Below are 27,755 nucleotides of genomic sequence, written 5' to 3'. Positions count from 1 at the left end.
AGCTGTGTATTCAGAATTTTGACTGGATGCTGCGTCTCAGAGCAATCACGTACCTTCAGAGTAAAGTTACTGGCTAGTGCAGACACAAAAATATGTGGGTTACCATACTTCAAATTCACATAGGTATAGGCAAAAGAATGGTACTTTCAAAACTGTAAGCAGATGATCCTCCTCTATCTTGGTATACCTGGGATCACATAGCCCGCTAGATCCAGCACTCATGAATTTAGGTCCCCTGCCAGTATTCTGGTTCATATTCAGTGCCAACCCCAGAATAAAGATAAGTTATTATATCCCATTCAAGAGAAGCTGATCTTGATTTTTGATTTTGCTGACCCATTCAGGAGCCTTTTTAACATTGTGTATTATTTTTTCCGAAACAGCAGGAACAACCAAACAACACTGCCCCCTTGGTAAGCAAAGCTCCAGTGTTCTTAACTGTATTAAGCTTATCCTGAAGGCTGCTCTGTTTAGGAAAGTGATTGCTGCTCGAAGGCAGGTGTGGGCAAATTACAGCCTGCAGGCTAGTTCTGGCCCATGGGCAGGCACCCGCCAAGTGAATGGATCTGGCCGACAGGTGGGTGGCAGCTCTGGCTCCAGCGGCAGCTGCTGTCTGCATCTACAGCTGCCCAAATGCAGCCAGCAGCTTCCAGGTCAGGGCTCTGGGCACAGGCAGGGGCCAGATGTTGGGGTGTGCTACATCTGTGGGTGGGTTCAGGCTTCCACGCTGGTTGAAGGCCACAGCTCTAGCATGCCTTGTGCCCGTTCTATTCATCCCCTCTCCCTACCCCACATGCCTGGAGTCCCAATCCGGAAGCTGCTGGGGGCATTTGGGCAGCTGTGGACATGGCCAACAGCTGCCAGGTCTGGACTCAGGCTGGGAGAGGGGGGTGCACTAAAGCTGTGGGCAGGACTCCAGCTGCAAGGTGAGGGTGAGGGTGGGGGTGGAGCATGCCTAAGCTGTGGGTGGGTTCAGGCTTTCACACTGACTGCAGACCCAGGAGAGAGGGATGGAGGGACAGGGAGAGAAAGCAAGAGGGGGAGAGGGAGATGTGGCCCTCAACAGGTCACCACAACTCATTAAGTGGCCTGCTAGGCCAAATAATTGCTGGTCCCTGCTCTAAGGTTATCTTAAAGAGGTAATGTCAAGCCAAACGTGGCAAAAACCTAAACTAAGTCAGCTTTAAGAAAACCTAAGAGAAACACATGCCTACATATTTCTCTTTTATAACAAAAACATAATTTAAAATCAGCCATTCATCTAAAAGAAAACAAAGAAAGATCTTTTTCAGGCATCAAACTAAGCAGATCAAAGAAGGGAAATGTGACAGGAGCCAGTCAGACACGGATGTCTTACTCACCTATATATTTATTTTCTTCTGGAAGGTGCAAGTCCTGATTTAACTCAAAGTCACTAGCCCATAGATCACTCCAGTATTTGTCAATATCTGTGAAAAACATTAAATTAATATATTCCCAGCTGTCAGGCTTAATAGCAAAGCAACTGCTACATCAATATCTGGTTGCTGACTCTTAGAATAATAATATTTTCTTTTAGCTGTTTCTGTCTTCATCCCTATTTGCCAAATGAATCAAGCTCAGCTCTTATTATGTCCTTTTTAAAACTCGCTACAAGCAAGATTTGAAATTAAAATCAGGTTTAAAAGTAAATCAAGACAGCATGCATTAGCATCCCAAGTTCCCACAACTTTCAAGTTGTCATAACCTTCCTTTCTCTGGGTTTTCTTCTCCATTTACTGTTAATTTGTGGTGAGGTTTCAGTATGATCCTTCTTTCCTCTACAGCCAAAAGGCTTTGCTCTTCAAAGCAAGAGGACAGACTCAGCTAGAAATACATACACAGCAGAGCTGGTACAGAATAACACAAGGCACCCAAATTGCTCCTGGCTTTATTAATAAAGTCAGGAATAAAGCTAAGACTTTTCCATGGACTGCAATTATGTCCATGAGACAATTATGATCAATTAGCCCAACTTCAACCCCTCTCCTAATTCCTGCATTGTTACATATCACACAGTCACCTTTTTAATAGCCTCATGAGCATTCTTAATGACCTTTACTACTCCAAGGGGCTATTTTACCTTCCACGCTGTACTGTGTCTCAAACCACCTCTCCTTTAGATGGCATTTTTCCTCATGGCCAGCAGACAACAGAAACAGGTTGGCTTTCAGAGGGCAGAGCTGGTTAAGGGCATCAGCAATGATCTTTAAAAATAGATGTGAGAAGTAACGGTTTTTGTTGGTGATACCATATCTTATTTGGACCAACTGTATAGTTGAGAGAGATGTTAACAAGTTTTGGGGCACACCGTACCCTTCTTCTCACAGAGCATGGACAGATATCAGTAAACATGCTGCAGCCACAGGACTTTCTGGGGAGCTGCACCCCTGCAAGGGGCAGCAGTCTATCAGTGACTGTCTTGCAGCCTTGGGAGACTCAAGCAGGCTGAAGCTTTGCTCCCCATCTTCCTGTGGAGGCAGCAGGCTATCAAGGAGCACACTGCAGTCCCAAAAGTCTCCAGGGGTTGCAACTCTCCTCCCTGCCCCATAGAGGGAGGACATATGGGCTATCAGGAAGCAGGCTACAGTTCTGGGAGTCTCCAGGGGGCTGTGTGCCTCTGCTCTCCATGCCCTCATGGGGAGTAGCAGACTGTCCGGGGGCAAGTAGCAGACTGTCCCTGGCAGTCTCTGAGGAACTAGAGTGCTGTCCCACCCCAGGCAGGGATCAGATGTGCTATTAGGGAGTACCCTGATGCCCCAGGAGCCTCTAGAAGACTGAAGCTCTGCTCCCCACACCCTGGTGACAGCAGCAAGCTGTCACTGACCATGCTGCATCCCAAAGTCTCAAGAGGCTGCAGCTCTGCTCCTTGACACCTAATGAAAGGCAGAAGTCTTGCCAATGAGCCCTTCGCACTTGCTGGAATCTCAAGGGGTCTGCAGTTCTGCTTCCTGGCCTGCTACAGCGGATATATGAACTATAAGGAAATGTGCTGTGGCCTTGGGAGTCTCTATGGGGCTGCAGATCTATTCTATGCACTCCTCTGCACAAGAGGATGCAGACTGAGTAAGTATGTGGCAGCTCCAGAAACCTGTGGGGGAACATCAGCTCTACTTTCTGCCCCGCCATGAGGAGCAGCAGGCAATCAGTAACAGCAGTGCAGCTCCAGAAATCTCCATGGTGTCAACTCTGCTCCATGACCCACCGCAGAGGGCACTGGGTTTTCAGGAAGAGCACTACTACCCCAAGAGTTTGGGAAGGGCTGAAGCTCTGCTCCCTACATACCCTCCATCCCCATAGGGGACAGTTGGGGTTAGTGAGCATGAAACAGTTCCAGGAGCCCCTGGGGTGCTGCATCACTCCTTGCCCTCCACCTACAGCAGGCAGCAGGCTGTCAGTTGCCATAATGCAACCCAGAAAGTCTCCACAAGACTGCAGCTCTGACCCACCGACCCTGGACAAGAAGGCAGGATAGATCCGGAAGTGCTCCAGCCCTGGAAGTCTCCAACAGGTTGCAGTGAGGTTCCCTGCTCCCCACTGGTGGACACCAGGCTTTCAGTAAGCATACGCCCCACCTCTTCCCACAACTTTTTTATCTCAAGCACACACTTCAGTATGAGGCTACTTACTTCAGGTTTATAGTCCAAGAGAAGGTTATTTCCTATCAAAAAGTCCTCCTTTTGAAAGTGCTGCATATTTTCACAAAGACTTTCAACAAAATCAGCTGGATCAGTCTGTAAAAGGAGCAAAGCTGCATTTCATTCTTCAGATGTCTAAAAGCGTTTATGGGCTACATTGGTAAGATTTGGTTTTGGCTACTGAACCTAAACGTAGTTCATAAAAAAATCCTTACTGGTGGATCTCAAATGCACTCCCTTCTCTCCATCCCTGCCACACTACAAGGAGCATCCTATCCCTAAAATGAAAATCTGAAGCAAATGTCCAAGAAAAACATCCTTTCTGCCCAACTAGTTGGGGCTGGCTGCAAAGAAATGAGAAGAGCTAATGCTTCCAAACAAAGAAAATAACCAGCTTATCCTGACTAACATTGTGGTTTTATCCACATCAAGCTAAAAGGCTCCTAACGGAACTACAGGACAAGGCAAGCACCATGCTGAGTTTCAGTGAGCCACATATGAGGCTGACTATCTCTCTAGGGCCGTGTGTAGATGAAACGAGAGTCGTGCGTGCACGATACTTTAAAGCAGGCTAAATGCTTTTTCAGCGCTTTAATGGTGCTGGTGTTTGCATACCTTGGCAGCGTATTGAGCATTAATTCCAGGTACAATAGGAAATTTGGTGACATAATGTGCCTTAAATGACTTGGGGTGCAGCAAACTAAAACTCCTTCAAGAAGTTTAGTTTGCTGCCCCTACATCTGCAGAGCAAAGCACTGGGTTCCATGCAACTCCACAGCTCTGCAGGAAGCCCCGCAGACAGCCTGGCAGCAGCCTAGGAAAGCAGGCTCTGCTCAAAAAAAGCGGCAAACCTGATCTTTTTTATTCCCCGCACCCACCCCTCCCCCAGAGCCTGCCTACCTGCCTGAGCTGTGCAGGGCCCTGGCGCTTCCCTCTGTGGCTGCGGTGCCCCCCCGGAACTGCCAGAACTGGGTGCCTGTGGGCAGGTGCTGCCTGGGGGCGCTGCTGCTGCCATGGAGGAAAGCACCAGCCCAGGGTCCGCTCCACCAGCCAGCAGCTCGCCGTCCCCTCCCCATCAGACAGGCAGGTAAGTTAGCAGGAGGTGTGCATGACATGGGGATTTAATCAGCCCTAAATTAAAGCAGTGTTTTTTAAAACCCACCGCTTCAATTTAGGGCCCCCATTTTGTCCCCACAAACCCTAGAATACTGTAATATTCACAAAAATCACCATTATTATTTATACAGCACCATGACTATTCACAGCACTTAACTGATGAATGAATAAAGGTTCCTAACAAAAGGATATCACAATCTAAATAGGATGATAAGGAAGGATGACCTTAAGGAAGGGACAAGAAAACATGAGGAAAGAATAAAAGAACTTCCAAAACCATGACATGCAAAATATTCAGATTATAGTTTGGTTTTATTAAGGGTCAACTTCAAGTGATAAAAAGGCTAACATTTTTCTATGTTGAATAAAAATACTTACTGTTTAACAAATGCTCATTTTCTCGTCTGTGTTAGAATATATTTTCAGAGAGTCAGGAAATTTGAGCCATGCAAGTTCCACATTTCATTGTGAAGATCCCATTTAAGAGTTAAAAAAAATACAAGTTTAATGCCTATACCTACAGAAAACACTTGAAGGTGAACTCAGTACCTGATCCTGGAAACGAAATTCATTATCTTCAATCTTTTGAATCTCCTCCCAAATTCTGTAAGTGGAAAAATTTAACCATTACCCTGCTATATGTATTAAGAGACTAATCATATACCAATTCTGGCAGAATATTAGGGTGCATACTTGATTCCGCGTTTCTTCAGTATTATCATTGCATTTATGGGATCAGGATACTATGGAATACTATAGATACACATATGCAAATTTTTTGCCTGGGAATTTCAGAATATGTAATAATTGTGAATCAATCATCGTTAGTGCTACAATTTTTTCCCCCTTATCTCAGCTGGAAAATTACAATACAACTAGGCAATGGCACACAAGTAAGCAGATGAGTCAGGGACCAAGACTTCTTGATTCCCAGTTCCATGTTCTAACCACAGCACAGCATTCAGAAACGTGTGACCTCACTACTGGGAAGACCGTAGCGTACAGAGGGGAAAAAGATAGACTAGCAATTCTCTTGGACCTGAAGTTGTCCAATTCTTTGATTTTTGTCTTCCATTGACAGCTGCCTGTCTAGGGCAGTTTGATCTGTTATGGTGGAACAGCTGAAACCACATAGATAACTTTCATCTTCTCCATACATGGACACTCTTATTCCAGAAAAAAAAATGCCCTTTTCAATTTAGTTTAAATCCCTTCAAAAGAACAAAATGTAAACCAAAAATAGCCACTTCTATTCTGAAACAAGAATGCACACAGGGAGTTTTACTAGTAACTATATAGGCTTAAATTCGTACCTTAGCTTATAACCAATATATCTTTTTCATACAGAGAAGCCCAACGAATGTTACTTAGCATTTAGCTAAGGCAAATTTAAGTGAACTTAAGTGGCAGTTTATCAGACTGCGTTCTTTCTTATCCCTTTGTCTACTTTCTTTGCAGTGTGATAACTGTTATCATGGATCACATCACTAGATTCAAAAGTTACCTTTTATCTGGCCCTCTTTTCTGAAGCATTTTCAGATACTGAAATATAGCATGTGCAATCTGCAGACAGAAAAACAAGCCAATGAGTTTCTTTTGACATTTGGACATACAAAAATGATCTGAGATGCTAAAAATTTACCTCATAGAAATATTCATAACCTTCTTCAGTCAAAGTAACAGAAATGCTGAATATAGAGTATGTGGAGTTTTGTTCAAATCCTGTCTCACTATTTCCTCCATGTAATGTAAGAGCCCAAAACCTAATGAAAAATGTTTAAATTATTATTTATTTATTCCAGTAAACAGGTTAGGAAGTCTAATTATAATTAAGAGTGCCATTGTTTAAGTTTATTTTTACCTGATTAGTAAAAAGCTGCTTTAAGGACTTTAAAAGATAAGACATAATCAGACTGCAAGATGACACTTTTTCTACTAGTTCACAAAGTTCCATGTAATTAAAAAAAAACAGGTTATACAGTTTCTTGGATTATTTTCATTAAGAATCAATATATTTTCAAAAACATAATGCACATTTCCAGCAAAAGTGCTGCAAACGTTGTTCTAGAGCTTTGTTTGTACTTGGGATTCTTTTATTTAGTAGTGGCTATACTAAAGTGTTCATTTGCAGAGTATTTCTTATTGCTCAAATCATATCAATGCTACCGACTTCAAAATGTACATACGTTTTTGGATCATTTTTCAATTACCTAAATAAGTGAAAATATCCCCCTTTCATTCTTTACAAATACAGAAAATACATACTTTTTCCTAAGGAAGGAAAGAATACTGCCTTTGCCTTCATGTCCCACCAGCCAAGATATATAGTGAAGTGGTTTCACCCTAAAAAAAATTGAAAAATTCAAAACTCTGCTGCAAAGTGCAAAAATATGAACAACAGCACAAAAGCACACAGCAGCAGCAAAATTCCTCTAAAGATGACTCATATGTGCCCAGCACAAAAACCTAGAAATAACATTTTTGTTGATGGCCCATGCAACAAAGAGCAGTAAGTTACTATGCCTATTATTTCTAGAACTGTAGATATTTACTGTTGTTATTCCACAATATCAAAGAACACAACCAATTTTTATTTCTGGAATATTTTAATATTAATTCCTTCTCACTGCATTTAAAAAGAGTGTAGGCCTTGGTTATTTCTTAAATTCCATAGATAACTGACTAATCTACTGCACAGTAAAGCATCACCATCTACATGTGTACAGTAAATTAATCTATTGCACAACTGGCTACTACTTGTAGATACAGGTAACAGATTTACCACACAGTAGCTACTGCACAGTAACAGATGTCGACAGCTGACCAGGAGCAAATTGCTCCCAGTCAGCCCAGGCAGCAGGGGGCTGAGACACTATTCTGACTGGCTGGGAAGCAGGCAGCTGCCCAGGGCAGGGGACAGTGTCTCAGTCCCCACTCCAATCTACCAATCAGGGTTAGGGGCTGGGATGCAGGCAGCTGCCTGGGGCAGGGGACTGTTTCCCAGCCCCCACCTCTGCTGATCGGGGCATGGAGCTGGGAGGCAGCTACCCTGGAGGCGGAGCAGCTCTCCCCACTCCCCAGAGCCCAGGCCTGACCCTGGTGCCTCCTGCCAGCCAGAGGCTGGCACCCAGGGGAGCCTGGAGCTCCCCCTGGCTGCTGTAGGGGGGCAAAGCAGGACAGGAGTAGCCCTGCACTGAAATGATACCATCCTGAACAAATTTGCCCCAGACAGGAGCATGTGTAGATGTGCTCCCAGGGCAAGCTTACTGTGACTTATTTTACTGCACAGTAAACTTAAAGTGCATTAATAGCATGTGCAGACATGCCTGCTGAGTATGAAATCAAAAGATATGAACTGTCTCCCTACCTGTAATGTCTCTGCTGAGGAGGCAGTCCCCACGCAATGTTCAAAGAATGAACTTTTCTGACTGGAACAACTGAACAGGAAGAAATATATTAACTGCAAATGCAAAAGAATTCTTCTCTTTTTAAACCTAACAACCAGGCAGGTAGAAAAGAGATCTTGCTTGAGGCAGAATGTGAGAGAGAGGGCAGAGGGACTATACAACAGTCAACAATGGTAAAATCGACCATTCTAAAACTATAAGAATCTATACAGGTATCTTTAATACCTGCCAAATGCACACTTCACCACCATTCTGCAACTGCTAAGAGGGTAAATGAAAGTTAATTTAGATGCAGAACAATTAACAATATGTAAATAGGAATACAGCTCACTCACCTCTATAAAGCTTGTGAAATTCTGGTGTGTCAAAAGGCTGTGTCAGATGGCCAAAGCTTGGTTTGGGCAAACCACTTAAAAAAAATATATATAGCATGATTTTTACTGCTCAGAGTCCAGGGCCCCTGCTCAATGCCCTCAGTTCTCAAGTAACAGAAAACCTGAGCCCCCCCAGGGACCCAGGCTCTCTCCTACCTTGATACAACCTATTCACTATTCTCCAGTGTCCCAAAAACAGACACCCTGAACACATCAACTACCCTTCCCTTCCCAAAATGACAAGGCATAGAGTTGAGAAAGTGACTCTTGCACTCTGCTACATGGCAAGGCCTGAGTGAAATGGTTTTAGAGATTTGCACCAGCTTTATGTGCACAGCAATGGGTCAGTAGAATAAAATGCCTGACTGATTCCTGCCCAAGAAGAGAATTAAATGGCTGTGCTTGGAGGGCACTGGGGTCCCTGGACTAAACCAACAAATTATAGCAGAAACTAAAAATAGAATAACATACTAAAAAGGGCGACAAAGAAGCAAGCATATGGCAATTTGCTTTTAAATAAATACAGAACAAATTTACAAGCAAGTTGAAGCCATTATGCTGCTACAAGAAGTTAATATTCAACTGGGCTATGATTTCTTAACCTTCTGCTGAAATAAAAGTACAATAAGGAAGACTGAGTCTGCACTACAATACCTGGGCCCTTCACAGTTTGGTAATTCTAAAGCTTTGTACTACCAACCAGTTTGGGCACTACCACACTCTATTACTAAACAGATAACACAGCTTCATATAGCAATATGGCACACTGTGTTCTGGAAAGGATGGTGAAACAGAGGATAATACAAACTTGGCTGCAAAACCAATTTACAGGGGAAGTAGAAACTAAAAATTAAGTTAAGAATCAATAAAACCAATTTAAAGGTCTTCCTCTCTCTCTCTCTCTCTCTCTCTCTTTCATCCACACAGATTTGAGGGCTCAGCAGACTGGGAAAGCACCCATAGAATTTTCTCCTCTTGCATTTTTATCACAGACATCAATGTAGCACATTTCTGCTATCTTTAAATAACCATAATCTTATATGCTCAGGGATGAACAATTTCAATATGCAATTTCAGGAAACGCTGCGTCAGTCACATATTGGCTAAGCTGCTATAAAACTCACAAGAGAAGCTCACAGCAAAATAGTAGATATCTGAGACAGGGAAACAGGCATTTTTTGGTCACTAGCTTGTAGATTTTAAATAATTATATTCTGAACGAGGAGTAATGAAGAACGTAATACTTATGAAATACAAAATAAAACTGAGTTGTTTTTAGTTGAGCCTAAAACTGAGTTTGAGTTTTAGTTGAGACTCAAAACTGAGTTAAGTCAATTTTAGACAGCAGACAACAGCACTTTATTATGTTAGTTTGAAAACCCTATTGAACCCATAGAAAAAAATGGCTAATATTCACAATAAATCACTGGTTCACTGGTACTTCGCTACTAATTATGTTTATACAAAGCAAAGACCTAAAATTTAAAGTTTTTCAAAAGCAGAATACAATTCTCCCAACAACTGAGGTGTCAGTATAGAGGTTGCAGACATCAGTCAGTATCTAGCATCAGAGCTGACACCAAACAGCAGCTGAACTGTTATCCAATACATTATTTGCAAAGAAAACTTTTAACCCGCAAAGCCAAGTATGATCCCTGTTGAGTCATCAAAGACAATTCAAGTGACAATACTGTAGTCAGGAACAATAATAATTGCATAGATTTTTGCAAATTTGAACTACAATTTTAAAACTTCCAGATAACAAAGAAAATCAGAAAAAAATCTCACTTATTTGGAATCTGTGAAAAGATTTCCATCACCCACTTCTCCAGTGTGTCCAAGGTTTCTGGTAAGGAGAAAAAAAAGCTGGAAATATAATTTACTAAAGGATGTAGGGGTAAGCTTTCACAAAGATAAAGACAGATTGCAAATATTGGTCATTAGTCCAAGTTACTGTGGTCTCCAATGCAGTTCTGAACTAGTGTAGCACACTACAGAATGTGAAAAGTGGTTGCATTTTCCCTTCTTCCTTATAAAGGAAGAAACGCACTACATAACTATTTAGTTACACAGTTTATGAACTTGAGAAAACGTCAGTGCCAAAATTTTACATGTCACCTGGTACATTAGTGATCCCTATGTGATAACTAAAATGATGACATAAATCAAGCAGAAAAGCAGACAGGCACACTATTTTTAATAGAGATGGTCCCAAGGTTATTAGGTTGACAGTCCTAGGGTTCCCACGTATTTCTCCCAGTGGGCAATAGAAGCAGAACTACTACCACAAAATCATGCGCTTTGCAATCACTTTCCAAGCCCTATGTACTCAAATACAATATGCATTATTATTATTATTATTATTATGGTATTGCCAAGAGGCTCTCAACCAAATTTTGGTGACCGCTGCACTAAGCATTATGTGTATGACTTTTCATTATATGCAATCCTCTAACAATATTAAAAAAGGCAATGCAATCACTAATACCCATTCAAAGAAGAGAGCTCCTATGTAATAAGGTCTCATACAAGGCACCCACCCAGTAAATTATTTGGAATTTAACATATGGCATTCAAAGGAGCTAAATTTCCCAGCTGTGTGGTTGCCAGACGTGATGTGCAGACTAAGGAATGTAAACAAAAGGAGTTAAATACTGGCATTTCTAAATAGATTTATAAAGCCATACAAATAACTCTAGTAGAGTCATTATCATCTAATCAATAAGCTCTGAACTGAAACAGAAACAGATCATACTTTAGAGCATACATAGTCTAGACTCAAACAATAACTGATATTACCTTTAGATTGAACTACTAAATTCATATAGTGTGCAGAGTAATAGAGCTGCCAAAAGTCCTTCAGCCTGGCATAGATATCAATATTCCTATTTTTAGGCTCATGCTTTAGGGTCTCTGCATTACCTGTGAATGTTAAAGTGATTTGTTATCTGGCTTCATATTACCATGGCATTTCTGATCATAGAGCCTAATTTTCAATTCCCTATGTACCAGAAGTTTACTAAGCTCAGTACAAGTTTTTGTGTTGCAGGTAATGCAGGATGGAACTTAAAATGTTTAAATCATAAATACAGGGGGGTAAACAGAAAGAGATAAAACATATACACATGAAAATATGTTTTATCTACTTCTAAGGTTGTGGTGAAATGCTTCAAAACAACTACTGGAAAATCCAGAGTTAAAGAAATGACAATTTAAGAATAATATTCTTGTACAAAACCTTCTAGCTACTATTTTTACAAATAGCCTTTAAAAATATGATGAATCATAGCCTCAAAGAACAAGAAGGGACCTGCCAAATCATCAGTTCCAGTCCCCTGCCATGGGCAGGAAGTTACTGGGCTCAAACCACCCCAACAGGGTGCTTATCCAGCCTCATCTTGAATACCTCCAAGGATGGTGACTGCACCACCTCTGCTGAGAGTGCTACCAGATTCTGGTATCCCTTATGGGAAAAAAAGTTTTTTCTTATGTCCAGCCTAAATTTTCCCTCTATTAGCTTGTGCTCATTGGTCCTCAAAAGAACAGAGAAAAATGCCTTTCCCAGAGTATTTATTTTTCAAATTGGACAGCACTTTGCATATGCTAAGTTTGACTCTTATCCCTGTTTGTGTTAGATTTTCATAACACTAGAGGAGAAAAAATACGATAAAGATAGGAAAAAATGAATGTAAAATAGAAAACATTGTCAGAAAAGATTCCGGAGCAGGTATAGTAACTGATCCTGCATGTTCTTTTTTAATTTTGTGTTGACGGAATATAGAACTGGTTTTATTTGCAATTGATGGAGCAGCACAAAAGAGTTTGGTGCAGAACCGCTGCACTGGGATTATAGGGGGTGAGAAAAGGAAGGTAAATTCTCTTTCCATTTTCCCTCATTTGGAAGATTATGAAGTGGCAGGGAAGCCAGTCTTCACAGATTACTACTGATCTAAGGCTGAACCAATTGCCAGAACTTTCTAAACTAAGACCTTGAGAACCTACATGTTCTTTTTTTATAACCAAGAAGCAAATCCTGTTGTTCCAGGATTTATAATAGAAAAGACAGGGGATGATGTGATCCACGGCTGTCCTACAGTACCCTAAATTACCAGTGCACTACATTACCATGAATCTGAGCATGGGGCAGTCTAATGAATAATTAACTAATAGCCAGGTTAGAGTTGAAAATATCCTACATTTATCCCAAAGTATTAAACTAAGCTCAAAAAGAAGAATTGTTTTAATAGATTTCAACAAGTGGCAGTTTGGTGTAATACTGAAGAATTCCCCATGGTTAAAACGTTCTTCATTATTAATAATTTTTGGAGTCCTACAGCAATAAGGCAGAACTTACCCCAGAAAAACTTCCTCATAGGATGTCCAGGTTTGGCGAGGCTTCCGAGCAGCAGCTCCCTCCTGTTTGCATCAGAGGGTTTTGCTAGCTGATACTCTGTTAGATTTAAAGAATTAACACAGGATTAGACCATTCAGATTTAAGAAAATGTCCTAGTGTAACTAACACCAGTGTTCAAAGAGAATTCACAGAGTACATTTGGCAGCATTGGCAGTACTTCTCATCAAGTCATGAAGCAACAGTGAAGTAGTTTACTTCTTGCAGCGATTATGCAAAAAGTATAGAAAAGCAAGGTGGGAACATAAAATATTCAGGCCATTACTGAGATGTAGAACATGGGGTAAAAAATGGAGAACGGGGAGAAAAATATGTGGGTCTGATCTTGCAACACTGTAAGGTATCTCAATTCCCAATAACTATAATTTAAAGTCATAATTCTCAACCCTTTGCAAAACCATTTGACTGTCTTTTAGAATTAGGTATTTGCATCTGTTTAACTACAAGTACGATGTTGCACCAGTCTAATTATTTCAGTGTAACTGAGTGTGGACATTTCACGTTTTCCTATCACTTAACAATGACACATTACAATAATATGAACCATATTTCAAATTATATGTATCCACACATAAAACACAAGTATAAAAGTCATTGTTGTTAAAAACTTTTATTCAAATCCACACTTTTCAGATTTTATATATCCTGAAGCGTTACAAAAAGTGCACTGGCCTGTTCTTGCCTTTTTGCAGGTCACTTTCAATCTCATTCTATTTTATTCTTTGTAATAATTTCATCTTGTTCCAACTGATTAGTGAAATTCCTAGGAGGTGTTTCTCTGAACAGAGGAAGTTTCTCATTTTCAGCACTGCTTCCCACTCTAATTATTCTCCTTCAAAAACTCACAAACCTAGTCCTCCTATGGAATCTTAATATGCTGCTTATAATAGGTATGGTACACTAAAGATGCTTTCATTTATAAACACAACTTTACTATCATTCATGTATGCCTATTTCATGGAACTCAAGAAACTGATAAAAATCTCACTGATATAAAAATTAATTAGGGACTAAAATTACGTTTGACTTAGTTAAAAAAGAATATATTGAATACTATGCATCAGGCTGCACAGAATAGCTGAATATCTTAACTACTTATTTTCAGTCAAAAACTTCAATACAGGCAATGCTACGGAGTTCAAGAAAAGATTTTAGCTAATGATATTACTCTTACCACTGTCAACTGCTTCAACTTCACGATCAATTGCATCCCAGACCATTAATGGATGAATGAAGAACTGTGCCCACCTAAAACAGTGAGAAGAATAGCTGTTTTTCCTATCACCTGTTAATAAGAGATTTACTATTTTTAACAAAAAATCTGCCTGCAATAAGTAACAATATTCATTATTCTCTCAGTTAGGATTTGCAGAAGAATGAAAAAATTATACAACACTGAACTATTTTGCCATTAGGTCTAAAACCCTTAAAGTAATATGAATAGAGCCAGTTCTTAAATATTCATGGAATATCAGGACTCAAGGCCCTCCACCCTTTGGAGTGGAACTGGATTTTGTAGAAAATGGTACCAAAGGATGAAAGATTATCTGCCTTCATCACACAAACTGAATCAGACCAGAGCAGACAACCAGTGATACATCTACTACAGTGCCGTCTCCAACAATGCTCAGTACTAGATGCTTTATCCAGCCTGCAGGGCTACTGACAGGCTACCAGAAGTTGGGTATAGCTAGGGGGCCTGGCCTGGTCTGCCACAGGATCTGGCACACCTGGGAAATAATGGACATGGCCCTTAGTGGCAGGAAGGCAAGTGAAGACTGATACAGACCCAGTCACTGTATGGCCATTCAGCCCATCATCACCACCACAGCAAGAAGGCACTTAGCCTACATGCTTGCATTTCCTCCTCTACCACCAGCCCCACCACTGCTCCATACCAAAGCCATCACCACCACTGTGTGCCCTGTGCCAGATGCAGCCGGAGCCGCCATATGCCACAGCCACCCTGTGTGTTGGGCTGGATCCAGCCCATAAGGAACACCACAGTACAAAGGAAGTTTGACACCTCTGCTTTAAAGCATAAATGGTTACATGCGTTAGAATGTTATTAGATAATACTTACATGAATTATCAGTATATTATCTACCAGTATCTTTTCTCGCTCATCCACAGGAATACGGATGATAGATATGAAAGAAGAATGGTATGAAAAGGATATGCACGCACTGCAGTACTGAGAAATCTGTGTAAATGTGGGGATAGTGGGAAAGAGTGCTGGAACTTAAACATTTTTATATGTAATTAATTCCGAGAAATTTTAATCTCTAAATTACCAACTGGTACGTTCTTGTAATATATTTTAAGGAGACCAGCAATGATGCCTGAAGTGCTGAATGACTGCTCCATTATCTCTTTTATTGTGAAATAATTAACAATCAAAATAAATATATTGTGCCTAATTCTTCTTAAAGTCCTAAACTCTGCATCAAAATCTTGTGGCAGACCACCAACTTTCTTATAGCAATTTTTAATTCATTCTGTTTCATTAGCTGCTCCTATATTCTTGGATGCAAACAATTAATAGAAGTATCTCTTTACCTTCAAATCACTCAATATTTTATACTGCATCACCATTAAGTCTTCTTAGCTTTGACTTTTTTAGCCTCTCTTCATATCAAAGTCTTGGCCTTATTGTTTTAATATGTTTGTTGCCCATCCCTGGGGAACCTTCAAAATAGCCAATCCGGTCCCTGCTATTCTGAATTCTGTCCCAAATGTTTGCTCAGGACTCCCATAGAAAAATAATTCCATACTATTAGTGTTTTAATGCAAGTTTTGGTTCAACTACCCTATTAGCAGGCAACCATATATCCTCTGGATTATGGTATATACATAAGAGGTTTAGTCAGGTATCAGATGAATCCCCTTGCATGGAGGTCTGTGACCATTTCACCAAGACCTTTGATGCATATGATGAGTACGTCTAAGCAAGAGTATGGAGGAGTGCAGGCTGCCCAACTTTAAACCACTGAGATGGAATCCAAAGGCCAGACTGAGTCCAGATGTTCAGTGCCTCAAAGAGCAAGAAATGGCATGTTTCTGTCAGGGTGATGTCCCTTAGCCTTTCTCTAACCAAGAAATACCCACCAGGCAGCTAAGGCAAGGATTTTGAGGTACCCTATACTTGCCTTACTCTGGCGGTGGGATGTTATTTTATACAAGCTACCCTGCCACAATTACCCTATTAATGGCTTTGATAAAAATGTCTATTGTCTATGGCAATATCAAAAATATTTAAATTTCCCCACCTTAGAAGAAGAAGGTTTAAATTCCTTACGGCAGGAGCACAGACAAATTGGTGGAGCCAACAGCAAGGCTTGTCTTGATATAATCTATAGCCTGGTATGAGTAAATGAAAGACCTTTTCTGGGCTCTGACCAATACATGTTGTTGACTCATATTAATGGCACTAACACTGTGGTAAGGTGTAACAAAGGATTCCAGACTTTTTTTTAAATAGACAAAAAATTACAGTCTAAAAGGATATATATTTAAAAAGGAGACACCAGTGAGACCGGTATCCTGGATGCACTTCTCCAAGTAGTACATAAATGGAATTAACCAGCAATAGCAACAATAGGAGAAATTAATGGGATCCCAAAATATAAACAGTAAGTTCTCTGAAGTAAATACACAGTGAGGTCTCTTCTCCCCTCACAGAAGGTGCACAGTATACATTAATCCCAAGAGAAGACACATTACTGTGAGACCCATCCAATACCTAAAAAATAAGGAGACATCCAAGGAAACAAAGGGTTCTTCTATTCATAATGTCCTATTCTGCAGGAAAGGGAAAAATGGAAGTTCAACAACAGGCAGACTCCCTTCAATCAGGCTCAAAAAAGGCAATGAAAAGTCATATATACAGTATCATCAGGCAGATACACATTGTGTTATTCTATTTTAAATCAATGAATGAATTATTTGGTGTGATCAACTTACCTATCAAGCGCTTCTTTAAAGTATTTCTGCTGGATATCAAACTGGAAGACTGTCCGTTCACAGTCAGTAGAAGCGTTGTCACTGCCCCCATGTTCCCTCACGAAGGCGTCAAACCCATTCTCATCTGGATACTTTAAACTGCCCATAAATACCACTGGAACAAGGTAATCAAAATTGGGGAAATACTCTAAATAATACTGATTGCAGAAAAGCACAGTTACATATAGAGAGCCTGGTTTTTCTCTGCCCTGCATCTAGTAATTATGTTTGTATAACTACACATATGTTTCCACTTGTGCAAAGTGTAAGTAAATTACTGTTTGATTTGGTAGCATTTTACACTCACTTCCACAAGGTATAAAGCAGTGGAGAACAGGTTCCTTAAATAATGACTCATATAAGAACATAAGTTGGAACAGGAAATCATTCACAAAAATTAAACAAAATGGTTTTAGGTATGTGTTTAAATCGAACTTAAAAACAAGCAAAACTACTTGTCTCCATCTATTCCTATACAGATCACTATAAAAAAATCAGACATGCAAACACTACAGCTTATCTAATTCACCATGTCTAGAATTGAAGGAAATGGTAGGAAATATAACTTTCAGCCCTATCAATGAAAATAAAGAATTAATCTAAAGTAAAAAACAGACTCTAAATAGCTGTCTGCAAGACAAAGCACAGAAAGAATCGGTTTGTTTCTAGTGCTGCTGCTAGAAAGATACAGACACAGTGATAAATTAAGTCACTAGTCAATGCCTTACAGCAGCTCTTCATCATTATTCTACAACCATTACAAACTATATGGCTGGTTTCTTAAGAAAAGGAGGCTTGATATCTAACAGAATTTGAAAGATTAGTGTCTATACTATACACTGACAGACAAGCTTCTTTGGGTAAATATGGTATCTTTTATTAAACCAACAAAATACTTGGAAAAATTGTTCTTTACAAGCTTTCAGGCACAACAACCCAGGCAGAGGGACAGCCTGCTGGTGTTCGTGTGCTCTCCTGGGTGGAATAAAAGCATAACCTTGTCTGCCTACTTAGAGCAACATGGCTGTAACCAACACCACTCAAAACACAGAACATACACTATACATTTGCATTCAATTGCAAAATACAGACTGAAATTTGAACACAGCACCTAAAAGACATAACAATACCATGTGTTTTACACAAAAAAGAGTCTGTAAAAAGGTATAACACTTAAAAAACACTTGAAGAAGGTTTTAGAGAGAATTGACAGATTACAGTCTGCTGTAGTGTCAGCAAGAATTGGGGTAGGTCTAACCAGCAGAACTGCAAGTACACAAAAACCAATTTTGAAAAAGAATCGTTGAGAGAAGCTACAGATATTTTCCTTTATTTAAGCAGCATGCCCAATCACAAACGCAAATACAAATCTATACACATTCATTTAAATATCCATGTAACGTAATATACATTTATCAGGGGACCAAATTCAGATTTGAAATCAAAGTAGTTGTACCAGCTTTTAACACCTGAACATTCAAACATCTGAATTAAGTCTGTGATGTTAAAATATAAGGATTCAGGATAAAGTGTTGGTTATAACTATCAAATTACCATTTAGCCAAATACGTGATGAGCTCAGATTAACTCCTAATGCATATTCCCATAACACTAACAGCTGTTGCCCTGCCAAAGCCACTGTTCACAGCCTCAGCAGACTAAATGGGCACATATATTCAAATGAACCACTAACCCTAGATGTTAATTGTTCTTTCATGCCAGATTTGAGGAAACTTAGAAAGACATTATATGAAAAGACGAATTTTCATTAGCGATGCATATGTGTCTGGTTTGCTCTCCTCTTTCCTGAGGCTTACTTAACCAATTACAACATTAAAAAAATTAAGACTTGAAACAGGTATATAATCCTGTATTCTTTTTCTGGAGTGTTTTATAGAACACAATAAATTCAAAACACTGTCAGACTTCCTGCTTTGGGGAAAAAGATGGAAATGTCAGATGATACATACTGTGCTCAAGAAAGTGTGCCAACCCAGGTAGGTCCTCAGGGTCACAGAAACTGCCCACACCAACACAAAGAGCAGCTGCAGACTGCAAATTAAATACAATAAAAGCAGTGGAAGTTACTCCTAAAAATATCTTATCTATTCTAGGGAATAACTTGAGACCCATGTATTAGTATTACTCTATGCCCAACAGGAACAAAAGAGGGAAACAGACCAGCATGTGTCATTCCTGTTTGAATCACAGAGAGCAAACACTGAGTCCATGATCGGCAGCAACACAGATTTAACCCTAGATTCTCAGACTTAACCATGGAAGCCATATACATGTGAAAGCGGATATGATACACCAGAATGGAGCAGTAACTTGTTTCCCTGCAGTATTTGGGCATTTTGGACCAAGACAGTAGTTCACCATGTAATATATTTTCATTCTAGAACATGTGTACATACCAGTTTTTCCATACCATTTTTCTCTGTATCTTCTTTTCCTGTTAGTTCTTCCATTTCCGTGTCATCAGAATCACTGTGCTTCTCATCATTGTCATCACTATTGTCATCATCCTCATCATAACTTTCTTCGTCATCTTCAATTTCTGCTCCTGAATCATCGTCATCATTATCACGTTCAGTATCAGTTTCATCTTCCCCTTCTGAAGACTCCTCAGAAGCAACACCATCCAAGCTAGTTATGTCCGAAATTAACAGCACACCCAAGCCATTTTGCAATTTGATATACCTGTGAAATGAATTACATGACTATGCTGAATCTTTGAGTCAAATGAATCTTTGAGTGCTGAAGCTCTGCAAGGCAAAAAGGTAAAAACCAGTCAATCTCCCAGTACATTTTTGCCATTTGATGACATTCCCAGACAAAAACTAACTTAAAAGTGTATTTGTACACTACACAGCAAGTGGGGTCCTAGACTTCAAGGCTAGGGACAGACATTACACATAAACTGGTTTAATACAATTAAAACAATGTACACAATACAACTGGCACATGCTAATTCTATGTAATGTTATGCAGCATGTTAAGAGTTGATATGATTGTGAACCTGCACAGCTCTGACTTGCCACTAAACAGCTGGTAAGCAGGAGTGGCTAGGAGGCAGGACACGTGGAATCAATCCCTGCTCTGGGAGGGGTGAGGGGGTTACAGCAGGCTGTGCCATCATCTACCCATCTGCTTGCTGCTGCCACCACAACCCTTGGCCACAGGTGACTCCCCTGTGCAGCAGCCCAAGCAGGCAAACAGCAGCAGGACCACCCTGCAGCTCCCTACTCCTGCCATCTGCCTGCTCTGGGCTGCTGTGCTGTGCAGCAGACACCCATGGCAAGGGCAGTGGCCGGCTGCAAGGAGGAAGTGAGTGCCAGGTTTGCACCACCAGTGAGCAGCAAGCAAACCTGAATTCCAAACCAGGGCTTGGACGATGTGGGTGCAAAGGCTACAATCCACCAGGCTCCAGGCCAGTGGGCTCCAGGCATGTGGGCCCCTCAGGTTATCTACTGCTGCAGAGACACTGGGGAAGGAAAACCCCCTTTACACCAGCATGTGCAGCACCAGCCTGTTGCTACACGGGGGAGCATGCCTGGCAGGAACCCTGCCACCTGCCATTTCCAGGCTTGTCCATGGTGCAGAGACCCCCTGCTAGCACACACATCCCGCCACAGGGCCGCAGATCCCATATCTGCCCTGCCAAGGAAGGACCTGGCTCCAGCATCCAGAAGCAGGAAGGCGAATGTAGGGTGGCCATCACAGAGGACAGTCCAGTTGTCCTCTGTCCTCTATTGATATGAAACCCAATGCCTTTATGTCCTCTATTTTTTTCTTGAAGAGAATGTCAGAATGACAAAACGTCCTCTATGATGGCCACCCTAGGCAAGCACCTGACGCCAGCTGCATGTCACAGCTCCCCGACCAGCACCAGCCACCCCAGGGGCAACCAGTGAGGGGCACAGGAACCCAGCTGACCCTGGAGGCCAGACCCTGTTCCCAGCCCGCAGTATGGACACAGTACCCTGGGACTGCTGGCAAGGCTCCAGCGCAACAGGCAACAGGATGCTCATCCAGGGAACCCCCAGACCTCCAGCTCCACATGCAGCAGATGGGGGGTAGGGGCACAGAGGGGCTCCCCATCCACCCTGGCCAGCAGAGTCAGCAGCACAGAGATCAGTGGGGGAAGGGCTGGGAACAGTGTATCCTGGGGTGCTGAAGACCAGTTAGATCACTGGTTCCGTCTCTGCAGTGTTGCCAGGTGGATGATAATTATCACATTTGTACGATACATTCAGCAGTTGTATCATGCGCAGTCGATAACAGTAAAAGCATTCAAAATGTACGAGGTATCCGCATCACAGTCGTATTGGTCTGGAGGAAAAGGCAATCGAAATTAGTCATAAAGGTGATATCTTTTATTAGACCCACAAGATTTTTGCAGATTTTGCAAGATTTAAAGAATTTTTTTTTTTTTAAATCTTATAGGTCTAATAAAAATATCATCTCTACCACGAGTCTTGATTCCCAAAACGTACTATAAGCTTTGCGGCAGGCAACAGATGCAGCGTCCTAGCTGCTCTCAAGGAGCCTTGACCCACTTTGGGGTTTGCCTTGAAAAAAAGAAATGCTTCGACTAGAATGACCCACTTCTCACTCGCTCACTGGGAGCCATATAAAATAAATTAGGCTTATTTTGCATACTCATTTGCATCGTGTTTTCAGTGGACAGTAGGTTTTTTTTAACCGAATACGGTCATTTTGAGCTTCCAAAGCGATAATTTCATATTTAGGGCCTGGTGACACCTCAGAACCATGTGGGAGGCCACCAAAATATGCAAATGTGTATGCAAATACGTCTTCTAAATTTATTTTACGTCGCTCAATCTTTGCGAGTCGCCAGGGTGCGAGTGCCAGTCAGAAGAAAGTGTTGGCAAGGCGTCACGTTCTGACGTCACATCGATATGACCGACGCGAGGTGCGACCATGAGGGGAGCGGTGCGGACAGGCGAGCCCCCAGCCCGCGCTCACCGATACCGCTTGGGGTCACGCGGGGATTTGGCGATGTCGGGGTCACCGCGGCCGCGCTCCACCCGCCGGCCCTCGCCCTCCTCCTCCGACTCCTCGCGGGGCCGCTCCGCCCTGGCGGCTCCGGCCCGCGGCGCCGAGGGCAGGTGCGGGCAGCTCTGGCTGGCCACGGGCCGGGCTCTGCCGGACATGATGGCAGCGGCGTCGTCGCCAACCACCGTGAGTAACGGCCACCTGCCCGGCCAGCCAATGAGCGCGCGACAGCGCCGTCACGTGGTTTACCCCCCCTCCCGCCACCTTCTCCGATCACTAGGAATAGGACAGCCGTTACCCCGCCCGGCCAGCAGTGATGTTACGGGTCACGTGCCTCTTCCCCCGGCCTGGTCGCGAGGCGTGACGCCATCTCCCTGCGCCCACGTTGGCGGCGCGCGGTGTATGCTGGTCCAGTGGAGGGTACGCGCGCTCGCTGGTAATGGCGAGCGACTTTTACCTGCGCTACTACGTGGGGCACAAGGGCAAGTTCGGGCACGAGTTCCTGGAGTTCGAGTTCCGGCCGGACGGTGAGGAGGGGGGCAAGGCCTGGGGCCCGTGGGTTGCGTCACACTGGGGTCCCTCTTGCCCCGCGTTCCCGCTCCTCCGCAGCGTCGCCCCGGGCACAAGGGGGAGGGACCGGGTCTGACGGGGTTCCCCCCGTACCCCCATGTCACGTGCAGTCTCCAGCATTTAAGGCCTAGAAAGTGCTGATCACCGGCCCTGCCCCTCACTCCCCTACTTAGCAGCGACGGGCACCCCTTTCCTCCCCTCCCTTTGTGCACCTGGCAGTTCCCACCACGTCGGGCGGCGCCGAGCTGCGCCAGGGAGCGACAGGCCGGGTGACAAGAAAGTGCCAGTTGTTCATTTTAACCCGCCTGCCTGCCCCCATCGTTTGCGGGCCCTTCGTTCTTGTGTTGGCCTGGGAAGAGAGCGGCGAAAATGATAGATTTCAGATGGGCAGAAATTTTGGTTTTATACGGTATTAGCTAAAAGGCAGGGCAGATACCACTTTGAACCAGGCTATCACAATGGGGCGGACTCGGTGAGACCAAACTTCATTAACTGGAGCAGGTCTGGGTTTGTTTCCAGTAAATGTACATGGTAAATGGCATAAGGAACAAAGAATGAGACCGCTCCTTCTTGCATTGTGAGGGAGTCGGTAGCAAATCCCCATGGACTTTCTCTTTGCTCTTTAGTATCCTGTAAGCCCTGCTCTTGTTCCCCTCAAGTGTCTCTTTCCTAAACGGCCCAGGCCTGGCCCCTTGAGTCTCTCCATTAGAAGACCCCCCCGCCATACCACTAATCATTTCTGCTGCCCTTCTCTGGACCTTCTCTAGTCCTCTTATAGCCTTTTTGAGCCATGAGGATGAGAGCTGTGTATCGTATTCAAGGTGTGGACACACCATGTATTTATAAAGTGGCATTATGATACCATCCCATTTGTTTACAATTCTCTTAAACTGCAGCCCTCCAAAAGATGAGCATCTTGTCAACAGCTGGTCCACCTTCAGAAATCCTAAAACATATTGAGCTTTTTGATTGGAAAACTTCAGGAGCAAATCATGCTGATGCCCTTTATTATTTATATAGCCATTTTTGTTTTAACAGAATCCTACAATGAGCTCCAAAATATCCAGGGTTGAAGTGAAGCACCCTCAGTGGCAAGCAAGCAGGCAGGCAGGCAGTCGCATTGAAGCAGTGACTAAAAATTTTAGATGAGGTTGCTAGTGAAAATACACATAACATGTTCAGTTGGTTTATTTTTATACCCTTTTAATTAGGATGACTAATTCTACAAAATAACATCTGTACTAGTATCAAAGATACCACATGAGCCATTTTACTATAGCAGTGTTTCTCAACCCATGGGCTGTGACCCAAAAGTGGGTTGCAAGATTATTTGAAAGGGTCATGAACAGTCACAGAAAAACTTAGGAAAACACACGTTTCTTCTTTCAGGCTGGTCAGGGGCTGCAGCCTGGGACTGAGGGGCATTGGCATGTCCATGGAGTCAAGAGTGAGGGGCACCAACAAGGCCAGGGGACTGTGGCTTGAGTGTGAGGGTATCAGCAAGGATGAGCTGCAAGTCAGGAGTTATGGGCCAGGAAGCTATGAGCTGGGTGTGAGGAGCACCAGGAATTTGCATTGTGCAAATTGCACAATGATGAATGTTACTTGGGAGTAATGGAGGGCCACATGTTGATACTGCTGCTTATGTTTTCCTATTGATATTGATTTGTCTTTAAAATTAAGATCATTGAGCTGCTTTAACTTGTAATATGTAATAAGTATTTTGGGGCCAGAATACTTGTGTGTTTTCTACTGAAACTATTTACTGGGTCAGAACTGGCTTTCAGTGTTTACAAATGGGTCCTGGGACAAAACAAGGCTGAGAAGCACTGTACTATAGAACCCCACATTTTAAAGGTATTTCCCCGCTTCTCTATCTTGGAAGGGGGAATGACTAGTCAAAGAAGATGCACTATCTCAGCAGCAGATCTTTCTTCCCTTTGTGCACCTTCTTATACTCAGACTTGTGAATGTGATTATAATCTAACAAAATAATGAAAAGAAATTAACCACTATAGAACACTGCCTGCTCAAGGCTGAATCAAACATTGATCTTTGTTTCAACAGGAAAACTGAGATATGCCAACAACAGTAATTACAAAAATGATGTAATGATCAGAAAAGAGGTATGACATTTACGTGTTTTGCAAGAATAATCTTTGGATATAAACTATGAGCAAATAGGATTAAACAAAACAGCTAGTTTTCATAATTTATCAGACTGAGCATTTATTATAAATGACTGTTTTCTAGATAGTTTATGTAGCTTCCCACACCATGAAATTTCCCACCTTACAAATGTGGATGAATGCAATTTGTTTATTAACATGTATAAGGGGTTATCACTGCTTTACATGTGGAGAAGTAAGACAGAAAAGCTAGTTGCAGTCTTTGGGAAGTTCCCAAGTGACTTTAATTGCAGGCTTTAAATGAGTATCCAAAGACATATGGTTTGTGGCAGCACCATGTACTGAATCCATATAACCTGAATCCCAGCCATGGTGCCTTAACCATCAGAATCTCCCATTCCCTTGTTTCCTTTTTGAGATTTGCTTTTCTCCCTTTGCTGTCACTTTACTTTAGGACTTAGTCTTATCTCTGTAACAGGGCCATAAGGATCGCTGGCAATTTCTCTCCATCTAAAAGTACTGTAGCCTGTTTAAGGATATTATTCATAATTTCATTGCTTTGCCACACCCATAACTATATTGCTTTGGGACATGTTCTGATCAACATGTAATAGTGACAGCTGTGGTCTTTGACTTTGTCCATGCTGGAAAAGACACCCAAGATGAATAAATGTTTAGTGTCAGCTATTTATATGTGTGGGCCCAACACTACAGGAGTCCCAAACATCCAAAAACAATTTGATTTGGCAGTTGTTCTTAATATTAATAAACAGGCTTTTGGTTTTGGATTTATTTGGTTCAGTGGTCTTGTATCCCTTAGTCCAGGGAATGCTTATGCTTATCTGAATCTGGTGCAACACATAGAGTGCTTCATTAGTGCTAAAGAAAAATAAAATAATGCATGTAGCATAATGTAACATTAATATTTTAACTTGCCTCTAGGCCTATGTGCACAAGAGTGTGATGGAGGAACTGAAGAGAATAATTGATGACAGTGAAATAACAAAAGAAGATGATGCTCTCTGGCCCCCTCCTGACAGAGTTGGTCGGCAGGTTAGTGTGCAATAGGTTCCCCACTTTGGTGTTAGTACTTCTATTATGTATGGGGGTTTTTGGTTGGTCAGAATAAATGTGTAAAATTGATTTGTAAACTAATCAAAAGTTATCATTCCTTTGAACAGATAGGTAAATAGCGATATTTTATATTTTAATAGATCAGTTTACTCCAAAGGTGTTGGTGTCATAAGTACTTGCTTTTGAAGTGTAAAACCTTATTTCAGTGCTTAAAACATTCCTGTAACCAGTACAATCTTCTAGCAGTTCTGCTTTTTTACTTTTTTTTCTTTTTAATGCTTATTTTCTAGGAGCTTGAAATTGTCATCGGTGATGAACACATTTCTTTTACCACATCAAAAATCGGTTCACTTATTGATGTAAACCAATCCAAGTATGTATTCTGCCTAGAATTTTTTTTCTTGTTCTACCAGAACGGTCTTGTTTCCTCAGGAACATTCTTGTAGCTGCAACAGATACCTAAATTTATTAGGAGCACTTTCACGTGTGCTGAACATTAGGCATTCACTTTTGTTTAAAACACCATCTTTGGGAGGATCTTGTTATTTTAGTGGCACGTTATCTTGTAATCTGGCATAATAAACAGCAAACCATTTTATGCCACTTCAGTGACTTAGTAATGTTTCAGGTATTTTGAAATACTACACCTCTTGAACAAAAAAGCTTGAAAATTTATGAGTAACACCAAACCCCCACCCCCCGAAAACACCCAAAACCCTAAACACCTTATTTCACTGAAGTCAATAGCAAAAATTCTTTGGTTTCAATAAGATCTAGAATTTGCATCTAATTTAAACCGAAAAGATACTTAAATGGTTTAACTCCTGTTCCTAGAAATCGTAAAATAGTGTTTTTTACACTTTTGTAAGTGATAAACAAGTTGTGTATGTTTTAAAGAAAAATCTTTGTGAATTAGACCTTGATGCTTAGACTGAAGGACACAATTTAATTTACCAGCTTCATGAGATTAAATCCCCACAGCAGATTGAACTGCGGAATTTCAAGCAGATCTATTGCGGGGGCGGGGGGCGGCTGTATCAGGTTCCAAGGGCAGTTTTATAAACAGCTTTTAAAAACATGTAAACTAATTGCGCTTTTTTTTTTTTCTTTTCTTCTTGTACTTCAGGGATCCAGAAGGATTAAGAGTGTTTTACTACCTGGTCCAGGACCTTAAATGTCTAGTCTTCAGTCTTATTGGATTACATTTCAAGATTAAGCCAATTTAAAAAGTATACCTTGAAATTTGTATTGTAGTATGTGCAGAACACCCTCCGTTCCTTCTCACTTCTTGGTCTGAACTTTTATGTATGTTTAAAATTTTTTTACAAACTGTAAGTGAATGTCTTTAATAAAGATGGTCAGATCTGTATTTTTAATTTAAAAGTTGTGTGCTCATAAAATGAAGAGTATAATCTTTGAATACATTTAACCTTTGTTACTATATATCCAGGATGAGCAGCTTAGTTTCTGTAGATCAATACACTGTCTAGATTTAAAAAAAAATGATTGCCTTATTCTCTCTCTCTCTCAGCATGAGGGAGCAGTGAAGGAAATGAAGACTTATAGATCCCTGCTATTAAACTCTTGGCAGACCTCCCAAGATAATTAGTGTCCCAATCTTTACATGACATTTTAGATTATCATTTAACAATTATCAGATAGCATCATGGTTCTGAACTAGTTTCTGGTGATGGGTTCATAGAATCATAGAAGTAGGGTTGGAAGGGACCTTGTAGGTCTTCAAGTCTGACCCCGCGCCTGGGCAGGAGAAAAACTGGACTCAGATGACTCCAGCCAGGTAGACATCAAGCCTCTTCTTAAAGACCCCCAGGGTAGGAGCCAGCACCACTTCCCTTGGAAGTTGGTTCCGGATCCTAGCCGCCCTGACTGTGAAGTAGTTCTTACGGATGTCTAATCTAAACCTCCTCTCCAACAACTTGTGGCTGTTATTCCTTGTTATGCCAGGGGGCGCTGGGGGAAACAAGGTCTCTCCC

At 41.7% G+C, this 27,755-nt stretch overlaps 2 protein-coding genes across 2 annotated transcripts in view; one reads left to right on the top strand and one right to left on the bottom strand.

Annotated features, from left to right (window-relative positions):
- The window catches only part of LOC109307489 (nardilysin-like), a 48,420-nt gene extending 26,146 nt beyond the window's left edge, over window positions 1–22,274 (bottom strand). Inside the window, exons 1-17 of the mRNA XM_019531453.1 lie at window positions 21,959–22,274; window positions 19,384–19,669; window positions 18,937–19,018; window positions 16,928–17,081; window positions 14,139–14,212; window positions 12,908–13,003; window positions 11,353–11,475; window positions 10,342–10,399; window positions 8,515–8,588; window positions 8,140–8,209; window positions 7,038–7,115; window positions 6,415–6,535; window positions 6,277–6,335; window positions 5,322–5,376; window positions 3,648–3,752; window positions 2,102–2,225; window positions 1,362–1,448 (exon numbers count right to left, since the gene is read on the bottom strand). Of these exons, the coding sequence (XP_019386998.1) occupies window positions 1,362–1,448; window positions 2,102–2,225; window positions 3,648–3,752; window positions 5,322–5,376; window positions 6,277–6,335; window positions 6,415–6,535; window positions 7,038–7,115; window positions 8,140–8,209; window positions 8,515–8,588; window positions 10,342–10,399; window positions 11,353–11,475; window positions 12,908–13,003; window positions 14,139–14,212; window positions 16,928–17,081; window positions 18,937–19,018; window positions 19,384–19,669; window positions 21,959–22,146 (1,834 nt within the window). The 5' untranslated portion in view covers window positions 22,147–22,274. The remainder of the gene's footprint in view (window positions 1–1,361; window positions 1,449–2,101; window positions 2,226–3,647; window positions 3,753–5,321; window positions 5,377–6,276; window positions 6,336–6,414; window positions 6,536–7,037; window positions 7,116–8,139; window positions 8,210–8,514; window positions 8,589–10,341; window positions 10,400–11,352; window positions 11,476–12,907; window positions 13,004–14,138; window positions 14,213–16,927; window positions 17,082–18,936; window positions 19,019–19,383; window positions 19,670–21,958) is intronic.
- Window positions 22,275–22,350: 76 nt separating this feature from the next.
- MAGOH (mago homolog, exon junction complex core component) lies at window positions 22,351–27,144 on the top strand. Its single transcript, XM_019531451.1, has 5 exons — window positions 22,351–22,515; window positions 24,626–24,684; window positions 25,630–25,740; window positions 26,052–26,134; window positions 26,888–27,144. The coding sequence occupies exons 1-5, from the start codon at window positions 22,428–22,430 to the stop codon at window positions 26,985–26,987; spliced, it is 441 nt and encodes a 146-aa protein (XP_019386996.1). The 5' UTR covers window positions 22,351–22,427; the 3' UTR covers window positions 26,988–27,144.
- Window positions 27,145–27,755: the final 611 nt, after the last annotated feature.

This window comes from Crocodylus porosus, unplaced genomic scaffold (genome assembly GCF_001723895.1).
Source record: "Crocodylus porosus isolate Cpor-Errol unplaced genomic scaffold, CroPor_comp1, whole genome shotgun sequence".
Classification (NCBI taxonomy): domain Eukaryota; kingdom Metazoa; phylum Chordata; order Crocodylia; family Crocodylidae; genus Crocodylus; species Crocodylus porosus.
The sequence above is the reverse complement of the archived record's forward strand: the minus strand, read 5'-3'. Positions and strand labels throughout refer to the sequence as shown.

What these genes read in the sequence shown, in the direction of transcription:
- MAGOH (XM_019531451.1), top strand. Translation starts at nt 22,428, where the DNA reads ATGGCGAGCGACTTTTACCTGCGCTACTACGTGGGGCACAAGGGCAAG. An exon ending in GTTCGAGTTCCGGCCGGACG is followed by an intron (nt 22,516 to 24,625) that starts GTGAGGAGGGGG and finishes TTGTTTCAACAG; the next exon opens with GAAAACTGAGATATGCCAAC. An exon ending in ATTGATGTAAACCAATCCAA is followed by an intron (nt 26,135 to 26,887) that starts GTATGTATTCTG and finishes CTTGTACTTCAG; the next exon opens with GGATCCAGAAGGATTAAGAG.